The following is a 23,199-nucleotide window of genomic DNA, read 5'->3' as shown; positions in this document are numbered from 1 at the left end:
CTGTTTTATAGTTTGATATGTTTACGTATACCTGCCACACACTAAAATGATATCTTAAGCTATTAATATAAATAAAGAGTATTAAAAAGCCATACCATCAGTTCAAGGTGCTGCTTGAACGAATATTGAAGACCCTGAGAAAGGGGCTAGACCTGTGACTTCCTTAGCCTTGGGCGTTCCCAAGGAAGACCTCCATCTTCCAGTGCAGCTCTGCACTTTCTCTGCAACATGTAGCCTTAGCAAGGTGCCCAGAACACAGAGGCTCAGTGATTCACCCAGGGTCACACAAACACTGTGAGTCGAAGACATGAATTGAACCCAGGCATTCCTGGCTCCTTTTACCCCAGATTGCCTCAAGAGAGGACACATTTAAGGAGTTCTTTTATCAACTAAAAAAGAACATTAAATGACTTATGAAGATTTCTTTTATTTAACTTTAAGTCAGATCTTATAAATTCAATGATACCAAAAAAGAAAAACTTTAACCAGAATATATTCAATTGATGTCACTTCTTTGCCTTTTTTTAGTGATTTCCAGTAACTATCAAACCTGCCTAGGACTTCTGATGCATTACCCACCAATCGGGGATGTACATTCACTTATCCTCAGGGCCCTTTTCCTTCGAGACCCAAAGGTAAGTCTTCCAGTTAAGAAACTGATATTATGACTTGGGTGGTGGGGGGAGAACCCTCATTTTCACATAATATGGAGAATTCCTATAAAGTTTACTCCTGAGTTGATGATAAGCATTTGTCTAAAGCTTGTAGACGAAACAGAGAAGCTGTCACTGACTTCAGAGACCAAAGATGCTGCAGTTAATTGGATTGAAGGGTGTCGTGTGAAACGGAAGAATAAGTTTCAGGTTCCTCCAAAGGGCCTGGGTGTGCCATTGTGCAGTGCTGCTAAATCAGACAGATCGTTCACAACGACCTCCCCATACAGCCACATCTCATCTTTGGGCGTCCCTCACAGGGGACCATGTGCCAAAGTGGAGCCTGGAGGGCAATAGGAAGACCAGCCGACTCTCTCTAGAACACAGACCATCACTCACTCCCCACGTTTACTAGACACTAAAACCCTGAATTTATTTAATCCAAAGATTATGCTTTTCTAAATCTTAGAGTTAGCAGTATTTCAAATGGATATTTAAACAGGCTCCAAGGCAGATTTGCCCTATGAAAGATGATAGCATTACACAGAAATTTTCTTTACACTTCATAGAAAAAGTGTGCACTTTTACAACTAATGTTATATTTCTTGAAAATAAGAACATTTAATGATCTTAAAAAAAAAATCTGTGAATCCTTGCTGTTTTTTGAGCCAAACAAAAATATTGGATGAAGTGAGAGAGAAAGAGAGAGAGCTCAAAACCGAATCTAAGGATGCCAGGCATTGGATGATAATCGCAGCCTTTGGATCTTTGGCAGACCCCCCAAAACAGTTGTGCTGGCAGCTTTGGAATTGTCTTTGAGTCAGTCTGTCAGTTGGTTATGCTGCCAAAGCCGTCTCTGAGCTACCCTGGCCTCGAAGTTCAGTGCCCTTTAGAATCTGAAAGATAGCTTCACTTTCATCGCTTGCTGCTTCCTGTCCTTGTGTCAGTCCTCCATTCATTCTTTTATGGAGTCAAAAATATTGTCTTCTTATACCTATAGTGATTTTCTGCAAAAATATGTGCTTTGCATCATTTCTTTTACACATAGAAATTTCTTTGAGCGTCAGAAATATAATCCGTCATTCCTCTGATAGATCAGAAGTGCATGTAGTTTTTGAAAGATTTAGGTGGTGGCCTATGAAATCAGTCCCAAATTTATTTTCCTTTATTTTGGTTACAGACAACAACATTAATAGATGTTTATAAAAAGGAGAATTAAGGTAGAGGAGAGACTCAGTACTAAACCACCAAATTAGAAATCCTACCTGTGTAGCTTTTTTTTTCTTTAATTCAGGAGGAAAAAAAAAAGTGTCTTAGCTAAAGCCATCTCTCTTGGTAATTTGTTCTCTAGAATAAGAGAGTTCTGTTTCCCATGAATCACTCACCTTATTGCAGGAGCCTACATGGGTCCATCAGTATTATTAGTGAATCTAGGTGCTTTTTCATCCTTCTGTGGCTTTAATAGACACTTTTCATGAACACAGAAGTAGTGTACATATTATGACAGTGGATAATAATGTAAAATCTAAAGGAAGTAACTAAACAAAGTACAATTAAATCTTCCTTTAACAAAAAAAAAATTCAACCTCTTAACAAAGGGAATTCCCTCATTCATATTCAAATAAGAGCATCCCTCATATTGAACCAGAATACACAGTAGTATTACAGAGTAAAAGCATGAGTCTTAAGCATGAAAGGCCCAGGGAATTAGGTAAAAGGAAACAGGTTTAGAGGCTTCTCTGAGAGTTAGTCCATTGCATGAAATTCATGAAGCGCTGGTGGCATAACAGTGAGAAAAATAAAAACAGACAAACCATGTACAAATATGGCAAAATAAATCAAAATGGCGGGGGGGGAGGGTGCCACTTGGTTTCCATGCCTATTTTAGTAACATAGCCCATTGCAAACATTTACTAAATAAAAACTAGTAGCAGAAAAAAATAATGGAATCCATCAGACTAAAAATATCCCAAGGAATGGATAAGCTTATCCATTTGTTTGTAAAGTGGAATGTGAACCATTCTTTTTTTTCTTTTTTGGAGGGCAATTGGGGTTAAGTGACTTGCCCAAGGTCACATGGCTAGTAAGTGTTAAGTGTCTGAGGCCAGATGAATGTGACCATTCTTGACAGAATTAATTTGAAGGCAAAATTTTTCCAGCTCTAAAGTATATACTATCCAAGTATAAGAGCTATAGGATAAGTTTACCTTAATTTATAGGAAAAGAGGGAAAAAAGGGTAATTTAGTCAAGAAATAATAACCAGCTAGCATTTACGTAGAGCTTTAAGGTTTGCAAAGCATTTTAGAAATATGTTCTCATTTTTATCCTCACGAGAACCCTGAGAGGCTGGTGCTGTTATTATCCTTGTTTTACAGAAAAGGGAACTGAGGCAGGTATCAGTTAAGTGGACATTCCCAGAGTCCCATGGCTAGTGTCTGAGACCAGATTTTAATTCAGATTTTTCTGACTCCAGGCCCAACATAATATTCACTGTGTTAACTGGCTGTTTAGAAGTGATATTTTGTTTCACTTTTTAGTAATTATTAATTTTAACTTTCAAATTACTAATTAGAGACCAGTAGGATTAAAAAAATTTCATCTGGGCAGCTAGGTGGCGCAGTGAATAGAGCACCGGCCCTGGAGTCAGGAGGACCTGGGTTTGGACCTGGCCTCAGACACTTAACACACAAAAAATTTAGCCGTGTGACCTTGGGCAAGTCACTTAACCCCAATTGCCCTCCAAAAGGCCAAAAAAAAATTCATCTATTTCCCACACAGAGGGCATCTATGTATAAGTGAAATAACAAAAAGGAAGATTTAAGATTAGTTATACAACTCTCCTATCAATTAATTAAAAAAGGGGATTTAAAGGATAAAACCACTACCACCTCTGTACCAGGTACAAGTGGCAGTCGAGATAAGAGTATTTTGCTGTGATACTGTAATGGTAGTATTTTGCCCTGTAGCTCTCCCCAAACACCAGAAGACACTCATAAATTGAGAACACATAAGTTTTTTAAATATAGGTTTAATTGGTTTTCATTTTTTAGCAGAAATTTGCCAGTTATTTGGCAAATGCTGCTTATTCAAACAAACTAAAATTAGTAGTTATTATAGACTTCAGTCAGAGCAATCCCATATTTCTCTGTCCTCCTAACAAATTTCACAGAATCTCAGTTGGACGAGGGCTCAGCAACCATCTAGTCTGGCCTGTATGAGGAAGCTGGCCAGGCCTGGAGTCAGGGCGGGGTCAGGTCCAGACTTTGCCACTCGCTACAAGTATGCTTGGCTCGCCACGGTGTCCTCAACTTTACAGAGAATGATAGCACCACCTGCCTCTCCCATGGTCCTCTTCCGCGAGGGTCAGTGAGGTGACATTTGTCAAGCTCTTAGCACAGTGCGTGGCCCAGAGTAGGCACTTTGTAAGGCTTCTCCTCCCTTTACATACATTGTCTGTACCTCTAAAACATCCCTGACAAGTGGTCCTTTGCTTGAAGACCTCCAGTGACAGTGTTTCTTCTTCCTTTTTTTTTTTTCTTTTTGGAGGACAGTTGGGGTTAAGTGACTTGCCCAAGGTCGTGAACTTGAACCCAGGTCCTCCTGATTCCAGGGCCGGTGCTCTATTCACTGCGCCTTCTAGCCACCCCCTCACAGCATTTCTTCTTGAAACCGTCTCAGAACAATTGTTCTGAATTGTCACTTTTTCCTTATGTTGAGACTACATAGATTGTGTAATTGGAAGAGAAAAAAATTAGGCATCGTGAGCGTACCATGCCCCGCTCATTCAGCCAGCCATCAGGTGACAGCTAGAAGCCCTCATCATCCTAGAGGGGCCCTGTTTGTGTAGCTTCCCTGGCAGGTGTGCCCGAACATAACACAGCATCGCAGAGGTGTCTGAGCAGGGCAGAGGGCAGTGTCTGGACTCTCTGCAGCCCACGGCTGCCCCAGCATGCTCGTCTCCTGTTGAGCTTGCAGCTGGTATTGAAACATAATGTACTATCACATCATTTGAAATTAAAATATTTCTTGATGTACTTTAGTAAAGCTGGTCAAAATTAATTAACTCTTTTGAAAGTCATTATGTAACAGAAAACAAGGAATGCCCAGAGGGTGTGGATGAAAGTTTAAAATAATAGTCTGTGAAAAGATTAAAAGTAAAGTACTTCAAGGTCTATCTGAGGACTGAAATGTGGGGCTTAATGCAACAGTCTGCCAGAATTGTCTGAGTAACCCAGTAGCATGGACAAAGACCTGCCAGAGCTCCTGGAAGCATGAACAAGGTGGAGAAATGGTCAGACATATGTCCCTGGACATCTTGGTGGGAGAGCAGAAATACTGAGACCTTAAGAAATACTGTTTTACCAATTCATATAATGTTCTGTGTACTTCAGCAAGCACCAAGGGTGTGCTGAAGAAGAAAAGACACCAAGCGCATCCTGCTACCAGATGAGATTTCCAAACACTTTTCCTGTCTTCTGGTCAAACTTTGTCTTCCTGCCTTGTTTCTTCTCCTCTTTCCATTTTTCTCTCTGCCTTTTGCCTCTTCTGATTCCTAATTGCCTAATACTGTGTTGCAGGTAAGAAATTGATCATTTCTGAAGTACTTTAGACAGAGGAATGAAGTTACTATTATTCCTTTTTCTGACAGTAGATAGTATGACAATATTGTCTCCCTCTTTATCTTTGTCCCATAGTGGGTATTGGGATGGGATGGATAAAAGAGATAATATGTGAAATGCAGGCATTCATGAAGTACTTGGAGTGAATCATAAGATAAAAAGGTTGGAACCACTGCCCAAAATCGTTGTAACAGGCTGCCTGGTTAACATCTTCTGAATACCATGGAATCTTTGTGTAGACTATCAGTACATAAAGGTGTGCATGAAACAAAGAACACAAATTCACCCGTGCACTCAAACATAGTAATATGTTGTTTTAGTCTTGGTAGATAGTGGGGCAGTGGGAACGGGAGAGAGGAGAATTCCATAAGAGATTGAACCACAGGAATTAGGAATTCTGAACCTTGGGAATTAGAATTCTCCCGGCAAGCTTTTATCTTTGAAAAGAAAAATACTTAAACCTATGATAAAATAATGAATGGACCTTCATATACTTAGGTAATCTGAGTATATTGTTTGAGGTTTATAAAAATCTGTTCTGTATGAAGAAATGGGATGGCAAATACATATTACTATATGAAAAATTGCCACAGACTCTTGTACCCCATGTATTATAAATATGGTTTGTAGACTTCTCTTGTCAGCCTCCTGTCCTAATTGTCTCATTTTCTTTTCTTTGGTCACATCACTAGCACAGAATAGATTTTCAAACAGAATCTCTTGGTTAAACTAGAGGGAGAGAAGGAGGGCCAGCTGAAAAATATGAAGTGATTAAAAAACAGAGTTCCAACCAGAGTTGTTCAAATAAAAAAAATTTTAAAACCCAATTAGAAACAAAAGTCATAGAAAATGTGAACATATTGTGTTCCTTAAATAACCAGATGTTCCTTCTCTCCTGAAGGCAGTAAGGGCTAGGAATAAAAGGTTTAAAACTATTGTTTTAAGTTAACTGTGAATTTTGCAAATCTGTTTTTACCCTTTAGCAAATAAAATTCTAATACAGCAACATAAGCAAAGTAATTTTCATCATTGGGCGTTCTTATTTGTATGTTGTTGTGTGTGTTGAAATGTTAACCTTATCACAATGACTTATTACAAATGAAATACAGTACATAAAAAATTACCATTGTAGATTCTGTGCTAGGAACTTGCCGGCTCTCCTTTGTCAGTCTCTGAGGCTTGAATGTTTCTCAAGAAATATACCTCTTAAGTTGGTAAGCAGCCCTTTCACTGGGATGCGTTACTGTTTGCAGAAGAAACTAGTTAGAAATAAGGCAGTTTAATTTCACAGAGCCATTCATGTATATATAAACTGACTATAAAAATATATAATGTGCACTGTGATTATACTTGTCCAATTCAAATTGGGCCTCCATGTTTGAGATATAATACTAACCTTCATTTCTTTATCTGAATTGTAAAATGTCAGATTTTAAGAAAGTAATCTAATTAAACATTTACTCATAATGCAAAATTGAAAATTGTATGTGTGTGTGTATATGTATGTATATATCTATATATGTGTGTGCGTATATATATACATATATATATATATATATATATGAATCGAAATGTACATGACAGTATCAGTAGGGTTGAATGACTTCAGTAAAATGAGTCTTTTGCAGAAATTAGTGCTTTAGTAAGTATTCTAAAAATTGGGAAGTAGTGATTGACTTCAGGCTCCCATAGTGAGAGGAAATTTTATTCCTGCTTTTAACTTAATAATATCTAAGCAGGAGTGACTCCCCAAATACATAGAGGCCTGGCTGTTTGAGCAATGTACATGGAATATCAGTTTAATGTTCTTTTCATGATGCTGCTTTTATCTGCCAGAGACTTCTGAGGTGACTTCACATGCCTGAAAGACAGACTGCTTGGCCAATCTATTGATGCAGAGACTTCCTGTTTCTTATTTTTTTTTTTACCCCCCCCCCCCCCCCCAAAAAAAAAAAAATAATAAATGGGGCAGCTAGGTGGCTCAGTGAGTAGAGTGTCAGCACCGGAGTCAGGAGGACCCGAGTTTGGTTCCAGCCTCAGACACTTAACACCCACACAAAAATGCTGGCTGTGTAACCTTGGGCAAGTTACTTAACCCCAATTGCACTCCAAAAAGCAAACAATAATAATAATAATAATAATAATAAGTGGCTTCTGATGCCTCCTTAGTTGAGAATTGTACCAAAAAGCTGGAAATTTACTTGGAAAACTGGCATTATGAGGATTTTTTGTGGTCATGCTTTTTTTGTTCGACCGTTCTTCTAAGATATGAGAGGAAAAACTAGTTTTTGATATTGCTGCTAATATTATCATTCCTTAAGGGTCAGATTACATGTAGCCCATCAGAAATTTATTTTATTAATATTTTGGGTTTTGCTAATACTCAAATATATTCTTACATCCAGTCCACTAAGTACATGTTTTGATTACAGATAAACACCCAAGAAAAGCTTGTTTATGAATTCATTCAACTTTTAATAATTATATAGATTAAAAATAATAATATGAAGAATACAAAGTTGAACTAAATTTTTTTATTCACCACATTTTTCATTAAAAAGTATAGCCATATATTTCTCTACCACAATTTATGATATTGCGAGTACCTTAAATAGTTTTATATTTGTTTTGTTACATTTTAAATACATTTTTCAATTATACTTGATTTTTTTTTTGCCAAAAATGTTATGTTCAATTAGACCAGACTGATTTTAGTAAGGTAATGAAATATTTTTGAAATTGTAATCCTACTTAAAAGTTAATATTCTATACTTCCTCAGGCAACTGCATTACCTAGCGGCTTAAATGGCTTATTAAAAACATAAGAAAATCAGAGTTTAAGAACTTCCAGTAGGGGGAATGGGGATTGTTGTATGATACTCCTTTAAACTTAAGTTTATAGTATGTGAGATACTTAAAGAGACTTAAGCATCCTCACAGTTCACTTCAGCAGACAGTTGTTAAGGACCAGTACTGTGCGTCAGGCACTGTGGTGGGTGTTGGCAATAAAAGAAAAAAGTGAAACGGTCCTTCCAGAATAAAAAGTGGCTATTTGAGGTAGGTCCCTAGGTTGTAGTCGAAGGTCAGATTTCATTGTAGTAATCTCTAGAGGCAGTGAAATATGACTGCATTGAATGTGGTTTGAAATAGACTATGGCTATGGTTTGGATATCTTTGGATAATAGAAACAAGATAGTATTTACATCAGCAGCATTTGACCTGTGGTCCTACCCTGAGGTACATCATTTGTGGGGAGGGAAGTACGTTGTTGTTCAGTTATGTCTGACTCTTCGCGGCCCCGTGGACCATGGTACACCGGACCTTTTATCCTTCACTATCTCGTGAAGTCTTTCCAAGCTCATTTTTGTTGTTTCCCTGATACTATCCAACTCATCCTCGGTCATCCTCTTCTTCTTTTGCCTTCAGTCTTTCCCAAAATCAGGGTCTTTTCTGCTGAGACCTGTCTTCTCATTAAGTTGTCAAAGTATTTAAGTTTCAACTGCAGTATTTGACCTTCCAGTGAATAGTCAGCATTAATTTCTTTGAGTATTGACTGATCTGATTTCCTTGCTGTTCAAGGGACTTTCAGAAGTCTTCTCCAAAACCATAAATGGAAAGGGTCAATTCTGCAGCATTCAGCTTTCCTTATAGCCCAGCCCTCACAACTATACATTGCAACTTGAAAAACTATAGCTTTGATTGTACCCACATCTGTCGCCAAGGTGAAGTTTCTGATTTTCAGTATGTGGCACAGATTTGCCATAGCTTAACCTCCAAGGAACAAACATCTTTTCATTTCATGGCTGCAGTTGCCTTCTGCAGTGTTCTTTGAGCTCAAGAATAGAAAATCTGACCCTGCTTCCATTTCTTTTCCCTCTATTTGCCAGAAAGGGACGGGACCAGTTGCCAAGATCTTTTTTTTTGATGTTAAGCTTCAAGCCAGCTTTTACACTCTCCTCTTTCACCTTCATCAAGAGACTTCTTAATTCTTAATCAATTGTGGGGGATGCTTAAATGATTACTGGAAAGTGATAGAAGAGCTCATCAAATATGTCTTTTTTATGCAGCTTTAATTTTTCATCTTCTTTCATAGTGTTTTAAATAACCTGTCTGTTAATCACATATTATGGTGACCCATCATGCATAAATATTTTAGGAAACAATGAAAATAACTGTAAGAGGGGTCTCTTTTTAAGAGGTATGCTCTAATATCTTGATAAGTAATAGCTGCCATTTCAATAAGAGCTTTCAGGTTTTCAGAGAGCCTTACATAAGTTAACTCATTTGATCCTCACAGCAACAATATAAGGTAGGTGTTATTATTGTCCCCATTTTTCAGATGAGGAAGCTGAGCTAGACAGAGGCTGCGTCATTGCCTCTGGTCACATGTCTAATGAACACCCACATCTTCCTGACTCTGGGTCCATTGTTTGATCCACTGCACCACCTAGCTGACTGTGTATTTCCTCAGATCTAAGAAACTGGATTTTCAGCAAGAAGCCTGGCTTCTTTACATTATTTGTGTTTTTAAAAACTAGTCAAGTTCTTAACCTTCTCCATAAACATCTTTACCTATCAAGCTACAATGATGAATTGTATCAATATCCTTGACAATGGTTTGATTGTCATTTTTGCTGTTTGAAATCTGACAGTACAGTTAATCACTTTTGGTTCATAAAGGAATTTGTTTTTAAAATAAAAGCATGAACTTTGAACAATTTCTCTAAAATGTTTGAGTCAGTTAACGTAAAGAAAAATTGCCAAATATGTTGATAATTACAGATAATGCTAATTTTTTTAAAAAAAAAGAGAAAATGGCCCTTTTGGTATAACTATCATAATTTTTATGCTAAGGGGGACATTCAAACAAATGTAACACTCAAAAATCTATGTTAGTGCTGTATCTAAACTATTCTCCTAATTTCTAAATCAAATGTATATTGCTTATTCTTGACCTCTCTGGAGTTTTTGACACTGTTGACCACTCTCTCCTAAATATTTTCCTTTCCTTGGACTCTCTTGACACGCTTCTCTCCTAGCTCTTCTCTTGCCTGACTCACTTTTTCCTTTCAGTCTCTTTTTTTTTTTTTTTTAAGCAATCGGGGTTAAGTAACTTGCTCAAGGTTACGCGACCAGTTATTTCTGGGTGTGGTGCTGAGTGTCTGAGCCCGGGATTCGATCTCCAGGTCGTCCCAACACTGGAGCCGGTGCTCTTACTCGCTGAGCCACCTGGCCACCCCTAAGCAATTGGGGTTAAGTAACTTGCTCAAGGTTACACAGCCAGGTGTTTCTGGGTGGGTGCTAAGTGTCTGAGCCCGGGATTCGATCTCCAGGTCTTCTTAACACTGGAGCCGGTGCTCCTACTCGCTCTGCTACCTGGCCGCCCCCTTTCAGTCTCTTTTGCTGGAGTGCCACTCATGCCTCTTCCCCTCCCTGGGGTTCTGCCTGGTGCCCTCTCTTCTTTTCCTAATACTATGTTCTTTCACTTGGTGACCTCATCAGCTTCCATGGGTTCAATGATCATCTCTGTGCACATAGCTACAAAATCCACATATCCAGCCCTGACCTCTCTCCTCATCTCTTATTCTGCATCACTAACTACCTTCTAGTTATCTTCACCTAGATATCCCAAAATAGTCCCAACTAATTAAACTGAACATGTACCAAAAAAATTTCATTTTCTCATACCCCTCTCCCCTCAACCCACCCCTGCTACTAATTTCCCTGTTTCTGTCAAGGTACCACTGTTCTTTCAGCTGCCTGTGTTCTCATTCTCAACATCTCCCTCTACCCTTAACTTCCTTCATTGCCCACCATGTCCAATCAGTTGCCAACTCTTGTTGATTCTGTGTCCTCAGTTGTCTCCAAGATGCACCCCACCCCCACGGCAGACCCTCTGAACCTCTTATCTGGACCATCATAGTAAATTCCTAATTGGTCTTCCTGCCTACACACTCCATTGAGCTCCGCTAAGTATTTTCATTGACTCCTCTCATTAAGGAGGTTTAGTGACTCCCCATTTCCTCTGTAATAAAATAGAAATTTTTCTCTCCTGGCCCCACTTCTGACTCTCCAGACTTTTTCAACCTCTGTGCCAACAGCATTCTTACCATGGAGATTCCTCCGACCCTGTGCTCCCTTCTCTACTGAGTGAGTTCCTGCCTGGGTCCACTTGACTACTATCTGGACTTTTTCACCTTGTACACCACCTCCCCAGTTTCCAACTCCCTTTTATGTATTGTTTTTTCCTATTAGAATGTAAGCCCCCTGAGGGCAGGAACTGCCTTTTTGTTTTCTTTCTCATTTGTATTACTAGAGCTTAGCACAGTGGCATAGTAATTTCTAAGTAATGCTTTATCTGTCTTCTGTTTGGTATTCAGAGTCTTTCATAGTCTGTTTTCAGCCTATCTTTACAGACTAATTACACATTAATCTCCCTTGTGAATCCTAGGTTCTTGCCAAATTAACTTATTTGTTATTTCCCATACTTTTCATGTGCCTTTGCATAGGCCACCTCCTCTGCCTGGAATATTCTTCCTCCTCACCTCTGTCTCATGGATTCATAGCTTAGAAATAGGGATGCCTTTCCTTCCCCCCTCCCCAGTTATCAGTGCCCTCCCGCCTACCCCAGAATTATTTTGTATTTATTCTGTGTGTTTGTATCCCTAGAACCTAGCACATCCAGTGGCCCACTGGGGCTGCCTATGCCAGTTGAATTCATACTAAGTATAGTTTTCTGCTTTCAGATAAAGACAAAGAACTAACTGTGCATCAACTCTCTCTTTCCAAGAATTATCCAGCTTCTCTTTATCTGTGCATGTACTTTCTCCCACCATAGAACATAAACTCCTTGAGAGCAGGAGCTGATTCCATTTTCTGTTTCCTAGCTTGGCACCCGACACACAAGATGCCGCATGATAAGGAATGTTTATTGAATGCTCTCAGTTCTCCTTGTTAGTAAGATCCCATTAGCTGATGCCTGAATGGGCTTGTTCACAAAATACCAAATCACTGTGTGTGAGGGAGGCAGAGGTTGATGGCATGAACTCTTTTAAGCATCTGAAGGAAATTTTGATATAACACCTTATTTACTTTGCTGCTTGTCCTTCTTTCCGGTTTTGAAAACTAAATATGAAATTTTTATGAATATGAATATAAATATGAAATATGAAATGTTCTCCGTGTTGTTGCTTTGTGGGAGCTGTCGTGCCCTCGGTGAAGGCTGGTCAGAGTAGTTAGAGGAAGTGTCACCAAGAGTACTTGAATGTTTAGCACTGCTTCACTGTGTATTCTTATGGAAAAGGTGCAGGAAGTGGGGCCAGGAGACCCAGGCTCAAGTCCTGACCTGTGACTGCTGAGCCGAGTGCCCAGAAGAGAATCGCTCCCTGCCTCTCACCTCCTGTTAACTCACTGGGTTATTCTGAGGAAGATGCTTTCTCGAGGGTCAGAAATGGGAGTCGTTGCTGTTCTTTATTGTTACTTACTCCTCTCTGTGTGACAGGGCAATTCACTTCCCTTCTGAGCCCCCCAGGCCCTTTGTGACCCAAAAGACAGATAAGTTCATGGTCTGAACTGGTGGAGGTCACACTGGGAATCACAGAAATGAGTCAAACCTCCATTAACTCTGCCAGAGAGAAAAGAAGTGCCCCTTATGGCCTCAGCAGAATGTCCAGAGTCATCTGGTACAACCACAGCACCACTCACTCTGCCCTGTGCTAAGAATTTGGAGAGAAAGGGAGAAAGGCGGTTAGTTGGTACAGTGAATAAAGCACCAGCCCTGGAATCAGGAGGACCTGAGTTCAAATCCAGCTTCAGACACTTAACACTTAACTAGCCATGTGACCTTGGGCAAGTCACTTAACCCCAATTGCCCTGCCTTCCCCCTCCAAAAAGCAAAAAAAAAAAAAAAAAAAGGACTAGGAGGGACAAGTCCGGCATGCCTCCTTCTCAGCTGCCTGCAGAAGGTGAGACAGCGCTAACCTCTCCAGGCCTGAAAGTCCCGCCTGCCTGAAGCCAAAGCTGGCACGGTGCATTGCATGCTTAGGCCTCAATTAACACAGGTACTGCTGAGGAAACAATTCAGTCCTAGGGTTTTCATTTTGCCTTTGTTGTAATTCCCAGCTCAACCAATACTTTCACTGACTGGCTATCTTGTTCAAAAGAAGGGGAAAAAAGATTTTAAATGCCCAGCAGCAGTACCATCCTGAGCTTAAGAACGGCAGTAGCATTGCATTTGTCCGGCCATGAGTCCACATCAGTCTCCCGGACCCTCTCTCTCTCACAACCTTGCTCCCTTTATTCATTGGCCTCCCATAGGGTGTTTCGCATGCCATCTTCAGTCTACTTCTGAGTCCCTCAGCAGTGGTTGACATCTCTGTTCCTCATCTGGGCCAAACTCTTGGCATTCAGGTCTCAGCGATTCTGTTTGCAGCTTGTGCCAGCACCTTCTCTGGATTCCTGTAGCCTGCCTTCTGACCATTTCAGTGTTCACATTACCACCTTTCCCACAGGGCAGATAGAAGAAATAAAATCATATTAAAAACTCAAAGTAGGCCATTTTACCACATTTTAGAATCTCTCATAAAGGTTTTCTTGGGGAAGGCGATGGAAACTATTGGATAAAATAAGATTTGGAGATTTTCTGTGGATTTCAATTATCCATGCCTCCCATTGGGGCAGACTATTCAGGTGTTAATTAGATTATCAGTGCTGATGCCTGCTAATCTCAAGTAAGGAAGATGAGAGAAAGGCACAACACATAAATAAGTTACTGAACGCTCCAGAACTGGTGTCCCTCTGTCTCTTTCTTCTCTTTTCACCTTAACAAGATTTTCAGCCACATGACCATAACAGCTGTTACTTTTGAAGAAATTATTCAGTGGTGGGGAGAAAGGAAAGGAAGAAGGGGGAGATGGAAGAAAAGGAGCCAGCCTGTCACTTTGTCCCTGTGGCCCATATGAAGAAGTGCAAGGGGTCCAGAACTTTTCTGTCACTACAGTGGGAATGTTACTCACCCACTGTGATGATCTTCCTCAGTTTCACTGGCTTCTGGAAAAGTAACCGGAGATCATTGCCCTCCTGCCCTCCTTAGAAATACCTATTATATCCTTGAGAATATTGCTGCTGCAGGAAAACAGAGGTTTAGCCTGTAGGCTTTTTTGTACACTGCCATCCAAAGGCAGCCCTTTGGAGCTCTTCCTCTGCACTCTCTGTTGGAAATGAGTCGAAGGAGGTATGAATTGATTAATCTGAGAGCTGTGAGATTCTCCATAAAATGACTTAGTCCTATAGCTGACCAGTCTTCATACTACAAGAATTTTTCTGTTAGTAATTTGATTGTGACCCTTTTCCATTCGAGTTTCTGTAGCGCAAGTTTTGAAATATTATTTAACTCTTCGTTTCTCTCTTTTTTCCCCTCTGGCTAAAAAAAAAAATCTCATTTATTCCTTTTGAGGAAGTACTTTAGGCTATTTAAATTGTCATCAAGGATCAGCACTGGGGAGAAGAACATCAAGAAGAAAAAACAAAGAGAGAGGTTGAGTAGCTCCTGGCTTTCAGAAATCCAGAAAATCAGTTAAGCCTACACTCTTCTCATCTGCCCAGTTAGCTTCATTCTAAATTTTTTTCCTAAGGGTTCAAAATGAATTTATATTTTTTTACATATCACTTATTATAGAGTACCTATTGATAAGAATGCAAGAGATTGCTATTTTTTTTCTTTTTCTTTTTTGCTTTTTTTTTGGGGGGGGGGGAGTACTATTGGGTTAAGTAACTTTCCCAAAGTCACATGGCTTGTGTGTCAAGTGTCTGAGGCTGAACTTGAACTCAGGTCCTCCTGACTCCAGGGCCAGTGCTCTATTCACTGCGCCACCTAGCTGCCCCTAAAAGATTGCTATTTAAACTTACTAGTTCTTGGGAATGAGAATTAGAGGACAACCTGGAAGTATCATCTGAAAGAGCTTTGAGCAAATCCAAATTTTCAAAACACCTTAAGGATGTTTGAGGCCCAGCCTCCCCTTTTAATTCAGTGTCACCACAGGCCCCCTAATATTCATACTGAGGACAGGAACACCAGAAAGGTGCCCAAATGGCATAAAGCACACCCCCAGGGAACCTTGCCTATTACATTCACAATGGGAGGTCATGTTGGTAACCCTCTCCTGTACCTGCCTTTACTCTATCCTCATACACAATTTTCTGCATATTACAGCTAATCACCAAAGAACACACCAGCTGCTTTCTATCTCTCTGCCTCCACTAGATGGATGCAAGAGACAATGTTTCTAGGTACATCCCTTGGAAGTGTCCTTTGTGTACCACCCCGGTTCCCCTGTCTCTGGTTACAGTATGAGGGGCTCTGAGGTCACTGTATTGCTATGCCCTTCCTTCTTGGGAGCCAGTATCTTTATAATGAAGAATGAGGGACTGTGATGACAAGACATGGCCAGGGTCAGAGAATGTGGAGAACAAAGGATATCAAACAAAATTTTGCTAATGTAGATAATAATATTAATATTTTAAAACATCCCTGATTAAACAGGACCAAAGAGAGTGAAATTTTGGAAGGGGCCATAGAACAAAAGCATCTCATTTCTTTGTCATTTGTTAATTCTTTTGGTTCTGCCTTCTTAACAGCTGGGGGGCAGGGGGAGACATAGTTAAGGGTTTTTTTTTTTTCCTTTTCTAAGTTTATTTGATTGGTTATTAAACTTATATTGAGAAAAAAGGAGAAAGAAAGAAATTAAAGCATACCCAGTGAGTATTTGGACCATTGCAGTGGCTCCATCTGACTAGCATAGACACAGAACTAAGGAGCTATCCACCTAGAGATGGCATATTAACCAATTCTGCCTGTTAGTAGCATATAGAGGGGCATCTACTCTTTGTTATTGCTGACTTTCCTTTAATGTTACTGCCTGAAGCTGTAATGGATCTATGGACCTCCAAACTACCCAGAAAAATTAGGAACTAGTGTGGCACCTCATTATGCCAGTCAGCTCTCTGATAGCTTCATCATGCATTTGCAGAATCACAGAATTTTAAAGCCCAACTGGCCCTTCGGGAGCACCTCGTCCCACCCCCTCATTTCACCACTAGGAAAACCATTCTCAGTTTAGTGATTTGGCCTAAGGGCATTGTTCAGTTGACTGAGGGTAGAACCAGAACTAGAACTGGACCTCCTGACTCCCAGGCCACTGTTCCTCCTGCTCTGCTGTGGTCCTGAAGAGGCTGCTAAGATAATGACATTACTGAGATTGTTTGGCACCTCCCCTTCCTGGTACTGAGAGCAAACCTGTGCTGGTATTTTCCAAGCTTCTTCCTTCTTACCTGACTGTCTCAGGAGGTGCAACGTGGATCAAGTTGCTGTGTTGTTTTTCATGGTTCCAACTTTGGAAGCTGGAATACTAACCATACAAAGGTCGGTCCTTTGTGAGTCCTTCCTGTCCTTTCCAGTTCCTTTATGATAGTAGACCATAACTTAGTATGTCAAGTCAGTTGACCTACTGTGTGCCAAGCATTGTGCCAACTATTTTGGATACAGATAGAAATGAAACAGCTTCTGCCCTCAAAGGGCTTTCATTCCATCAGAAAAAACAAGAAGTACACACAGAATCCTCTGTGTGTGTGTGTGTGTGCGTGCACACGCGCGTGCCTATATGCAGAGAGAAAGAGAGCATTAACAGCTACAGGAATTGTCTTCATGTAGCAGGTAGTGTTTGAGCCGGACATAGAAGGACTCTAGGGTGTCTTAAGAGGAAGAGGGAAAGACCAGGAATGTATTCCAGAAATAAGAGATTGCCTGAGCAAAGGTCGCAGAGATGACCGCTGACATTCGATGTGTGAGAAATTGTAAGGCCAGTTTGCCTGGCCCATAGAGTGTCAGAAGGGGAGTAATGTGTAATACAGTGACAAGGGTATAATCCCAGGATTTTAGCTTTGGAAGGGACCCCAGAAACAATCTAATCTGACCCATACTCAGAAAAATACTCCCCCTTTTTTTTTAGCTTTAATGCTTTATTAACTTCTAATTTACATCATTCGTTTCCGCCAGATTTTGAGTTACAAATTTTCTCCCCGTTTTTCCCCTACCCACTGCCCCAGAATAGCGGTCCCACAAGATATCCCCTCCTCCAATCTGCTCTCTCCCATATGTTCTCCCATACCTGTTTTGACTTTTCCAGTGGATCTCTATGCCACAGTGCCTGTATATCTTATTTCCCAATTACATGTAAGATGGTATTAATAATAGTAGACAGACAGACAGACAGACAGAGAGATAGATAGATAGATAGATAGATAGATAGATAGACAGACAGACAGACAGACAGACAGACATACACACATACACTTATATATACAGGACCTAATTGTTCAGCCTCTGCTTGAAGACCTCCAGTGAAGAATAACTTTCCACCTGTTGAGGCGGCCTGTTTTCACCTTCGGAGTTCTCATTGTTAGGAAGTTTACATTCTCACCCATTACTCCTGATTCTGCCCTCTAAGGGCAAACTGAGCCAATCTAATGGTTCTCCCATATTCCATATTAAAGCAGAGATATCATAGACTGCCCAAGTTTGCCTTTCTCTAGGAGGCCAAACACCCCAATTCCTTCAATTGGATAGTTTGGAGCTAGTTGCTGAATAGAGAAATGTGGTTTTGATCCTAAAAGTAATATGATAGGGAGGCCCTGGAGTTTGTTGATTAGGGAAATGCCTTTCTCAGAGCTGTGCTGTAGCAGTCAGGTGGAGGGGGCATTGGAGTGGGGAGAGGCATGAGGTAGAGAGACCTCTGAAGAGCTCAGCGCAACAATTCAAGAAAAGTCGTTAAGTTCATACTATTGACAATATTCCGGGGGATACAGAGATCCAGTTCAATTCACCAAGCATTTAAGTGCCTGCTAGATACAAGACATATTCCCTGCCATCAAGGTATTAGTAAGAGGTCAGGACAAATGCATGAAGGACTCTAATACAAATGGTAATGTAATGGTACACAGCAGAGGTCTGTAAAGAGTGGGGGGAGAGACTGGAAAAGAGAGAAACTCTTCTGAGCATCAGTCAGTCAATAAGCATTTTTTAAAAAGCATTTACAATGTTCCAAGGTCCTGTGCATAGCACTGTGAATACAAAGGCAAAAAAAAAAAAGTAGCCCCCTGCCCCCAAAGACAGTGCATTCTGCTTGAGAGAACACCATAGTATTCAGGTGCATAAAGGATCTATCTGAGCAGATGGAAGGTAATGTGAAAGGGGAAGACATCTATGGGTAAGGGGGCCAGCACAGCCCTCCTGCAGAAGGGGGATGTTGAGCTGAGTCTTGAAGGAAGCCCGGGACACAAAGAAGCAGAGGGAGGGGACAGAACATGCCAGATGGAGCTATACTCTTCAGCCCCCAGAGCACCACCCTCTGCCTCATGTTGGCCATGCTCTCCTGATAGGGGACAGGTCACTAGGCCTACCACACTGCACCAAGGCCACCTTCCTGCCATCGTTCCCCCTCCCTCTCTCCACCTCTTGGTCTGAAAACAGGATCAAGTGATAACTTTCATTCCTGGAAAGAGCGAGTGAGGTGATTGCCCAGTCACTCCACCCTTCCATCCCTGGCCCTCTTCAGAGCACTGCATGCAGTCTTCCCTATTGAATAGAAGTTCCTTACAGGCAGAAAGTGTCTGCCTTTTCCCAGTGCCTGGCACACAGTAACTGCTTAATAACTGTTGTTTCATTCATTAAACCAAGCATTTATTGAGACCTTAAAATGTGCCAAGCATTGTACTGAGCCCCAAAGACACAGAAAAAGGCAAATACACCCCCTGCCCTCAAGGAACTCGCCTCCTCATTGTTGCAGCAGAATGTACATAACTAGATATCTACAAGATCTGTGCAGGATTAATTGAAAGTAATCCCAGAATGGAAAGCAGCTGTACCTGAATTTGAAATTTGACCTGAGTTTCCCGGGAACCTGAGGAAAGTAAGAGACAGAAGTGAGAATAAGGAGAATCCAGCAATGGGGAGGGTAGCTTTGGAAAGGGGGGCCTGGCTGTGAAAAGCTCCCAGTGCCCAGTAGGGGACCATGGATTTGATCCTGGAGGTGATAGGGAGCCCAGTGGGGTTTCCTGAGCAGGGGCTAACGCAGGCAGACCTACACTTCAGGACACATTCTGGCAGCTGAGGCACAGTTGGAGTACAGTAGGGAGAGGCTGGGGACAGGGAGTCCAGTTAGAAGGCTACTTACTGCCAGGAATTTGCTGACAAGAGTATGTGTAAGAATGAATGAATGAATGAATGAATGAATGAACAGTACAGCCCTCTGTAAAGCAAGTTAATAAGCGAATACTAGGGTTTTCAGAGCAATCTTCTCTGAATTTTGATAGCATTTTTGGCTCATCTAGGATTTCACCAATACCGAATGAATGCCCACAAAGGAATAATCAGCCTCTTCCACCAAGACAGCCATCTCCACTGACCACTGTCTCAGAATGTTATGGGAGCCCCAGGGACTCCCACCACAGCCCCTCATGAGAGAAGCCTCACTGACAGAACGAGAAGAAACTGGGTCCTAATTGTTACCTGAAATGACTATGGCCAGTGGGTCATCGGTTCACCTTTCTTCTGAGACCAGTATAACTCTGACATGACCCCATGATTCAGATCAGAACTGAGGCAGACAGACCACCACTGTTTAATTGCTTGGTTCTTAAGGAGTAAACTGCGTGTGAAGTGCTCATGCTCTTTTCAGATGAAAGCATATAAAAATGGCATTGAAAGTGTGATGGGGCAGTATTCACCTCTGTCCCCCTGAAGTTGTCTTGCCTTATGCGTAGTCTAATGCGCCGTTATGTGCAGAGCCCAGCACAAAGGTGGATCAATGTACAACAATGAGGTAGACTCCAGCTTTGGGAGGAGAGACCACAAAAATGGCCTTATGTCTCCTGCATATACCACTGTAGCTAACATCCTTTCAACCGAAAGGTTAAGAATCCAGCAGCCTCTGAAGGATAAAGAAGCAAGCTCTTTGGGCCAAAAGGGATCTATTGACAACAAGGCTATGACACATTTTTAGGGTAAAGTAGAAAACTTGTAGTACCACCATACATTTTCTTTTTAAACACCCACTTTCTGTATATAAATAGCATATTTGAGGGACTGTTAATCTGGCAACCTTCTAAGCAAATGCACATATTTAAATATATTAGAGGAAGGGGAAAACATTTTTAATTTCTCTTTTGGTATACATTTATTGTATGAAGTTAAAAACAGAGCATAACGCACAGGTGGTTTAAAGTGCTTTTCTGCCATCTGAAATCTCTGCTTGCCAGGGTACATGGGGATGTCACTTAAGGGAATTGGGCTTATTCAGTATATAAAATGAGCTTGGCATGAGTTCAGGGGTTTTGTCTGTGGGTTTTACCCAATTATCTATTTTTTTTTAAATTAAAAAAATTCTCTTAAGACCTTTTGGATTTTTTTTTGTTAGTTTTTAGATAAATATATTATAATTTTCTGAATTTTTCTGTTGTATTTTAAAGATTTTTTTATGCTCATTGTTTCTAACATTTATTTTCTGATAGAGTACATAATTGGTTTTATTATTATTCTTAACTTTGGTCACGAAAAAATCTTCATTGGAAATCTAATTGAGAACAGAATACTGTATATTTTAAAAATCTACATCAAGTTGAATGTATTACTCCCACTGCATTACCCTAGGCAGCAACAGTTTGGATTTTATATACATATATTCCACCCTTTCCCCCTCTGTAAATCTAGATCAAATACCAAACACAGCACAGGACATTGGAAAATTATCATGATATAGGTAACATGAAGTTGGATTAAGTAGAGATTAGTGGTGTTGCTGTTTATAATTAGATATATTGATATATGTATTAAGGTTGAATAAACTCATTCACAGTTAACGATGAAAAGGAAATAAATTTTTGTGGATGATTTACAAAGCTAAAGATAATAGTTTTTTTTCCTCATGTACCTAAGTTATTATATGCATTATATATGCATTCAAAGTTATTTATTAGAGCTTCTTAAATTACTAAGGAATTTTATGAACTCTTAAGTTTCTGATTTTTATTTTTTGAGCTGTTACATCCTTGTATTTTTTTTAAATGAAGAGGGCAGTAAGAGACAAAAATGGTATGACCTTTACAGACCCTCTAGCGATCGGTGAATATCGAATCACAAATTTCTCCAGCTTTAATTACAGGCAAAAAAAGAAAAAAAAAAAGAACCAAAACAAAACAGAGAGAGAGCGGCAAAATTAGCATTTTAATATAGAAATATTTTAGGCTTTAGGAGAATTATGATAAATCTAATGTTGCCTGGTGAAGCAAAGAGGGGATATTACAGAAAACTGTCTCCTTAGGAATATTTGTTTAAATAAAGGCAACAATACTTCATCCTTATCTTTTTTGGATAATTATTGCTATTTCAGGCTGTTCTTTGTTCCAGGTTTAAAATACCTTTAGTTTTCCAAAAAACTGTAATTGGCAGTATTTGTTTGCTATAAAACTACAAGAAGAAAAAATCCTGTTTGCTTGGCACTAACAAGATAATTATTTTAGGGAGAATTTTTGCTCTACAGATACAGTTCACTCTTGCTATGGCTCTTCTGCACTTGGATGCAGTTAGGTGTTCTAGTTTCAGTTACAGTATATTAAACCAAATCCTTTTCAGTGGTTGAGGTTTGCCCACCTGTCTACCCTAAAACACCTGCAACATATGTTTGCATAACCCTGCAATGCTTTGCCTTTTGGGTCCTGAGAAATTCCCCCAGAGCTTTTTGCTTATAAACAGCTGAGCAATTCGTTTTTCTAATGACGGTTGCTTTTCCCCTGGCGTTGAGGCAATAACATATTCACTAAAATAAGAGTCTCATTTTTCATCAAAGAGAAACGTTAGACATCTTTTCACAGTGCTGTTTCCCCTTCTGAGCCGTCTTTTTTTCCCTTTTCTAATCTGGCATACTGAAAAATGGAGGGTGGTAGCAGGATACTGGGGAAAACAAAAAACTAATTCTCAACTAAACAACTAAAGGAGTCTTCCACTCCTTTCCTCCTTATGCCAGCCAGAGAGTTGGACCACAGGCATTTCCAAAATAAATCAACTTTTCTGTTGCACAATGCGCTTTGAACTCTTCATCTCGTTGAATGTTAGAGCATGTCACCCATCTAAAACGCTACAGGAATAAGAAGGACTTCAGTCAAAATCTGGGAAGCAGCAGTGCACAAGCCAAACATCACGGGGATATTTAATTTTTTTAAATTCAAAATAAGTTCAGTTGAACTGTGAGAAAGCAATGTGTTTATTTCTACATAGGAAATCCTGCAAAGTCCTACTTGCTTGGTTGTATTTTCTCAGATAAGGTATTTTATTTATCAAGAAACATAGTGCTCACCCACACATCCTACTTTAAATTACTGTATCAGCTATCAGAACAATAAAGCATCCTTTTTTTTTTTTAACATATTATCGTTCTTAATGATGTTTACATTCTGATGAAACTACTATTTTGATTTCATGGTTAAAGGTGTCTCTACCTGTCCACGAAAGTATGTGCCTGGATAATGCAGAAAAATTAGTTGGATATATCAAATAGACCTTCTTATGTTTCTGTTCTTCCATTGAAATATGACAGTTAACACAGTTAGTTTTCATGGATTATATCAGGGATCACTAGAGTCTTGTTTTTTCATATATCTTCTGTTTTTCTAAACATTGTTGTTATGAATCCTTTGAAACAAAAAAGAGTTTGAACTGAAACTTATTTGCTCTTGTAAGACTCCAGAGCCTTTTGGGGGGGGGGGAGTGGGCACATGGAGCAGCAGAGGGGGTGGGAATAGAAGACTCCTCTGTGAAGCTCAAACCTGTCTTGGCAGAGAAACTCCCGATTCAAGTCAAGGAAAAGAGTAAAATAGA

At 40.1% G+C, this 23,199-nt stretch overlaps 1 protein-coding gene across 13 annotated transcripts in view; it reads left to right on the top strand.

Moving 5' to 3' along the window:
* TBC1D5 (TBC1 domain family member 5) overlaps positions 1-23,199 on the top strand; it is a 630,316-nt gene that overhangs the window by 505,018 nt on the left and 102,099 nt on the right. For all 13 annotated transcript variants that reach the window (XM_069088446.1, XM_069088447.1, XM_069088443.1 and 10 more), the window contains one exon: positions 529-635. In XM_069088446.1, the coding sequence (XP_068944547.1) occupies positions 529-635 (107 nt within the window). The remainder of the gene's footprint in view (positions 1-528; positions 636-23,199) is intronic.

The sequence above is a fragment of the Petaurus breviceps genome, unplaced genomic scaffold, assembly GCF_028583685.1.
Source record: "Petaurus breviceps papuanus isolate PSGF00001 unplaced genomic scaffold, PetGlider_PUasm1.0 185, whole genome shotgun sequence".
Classification (NCBI taxonomy): domain Eukaryota; kingdom Metazoa; phylum Chordata; class Mammalia; order Diprotodontia; family Petauridae; genus Petaurus; species Petaurus breviceps.
This window is presented reverse-complemented; position numbering and strand designations above follow the sequence as displayed.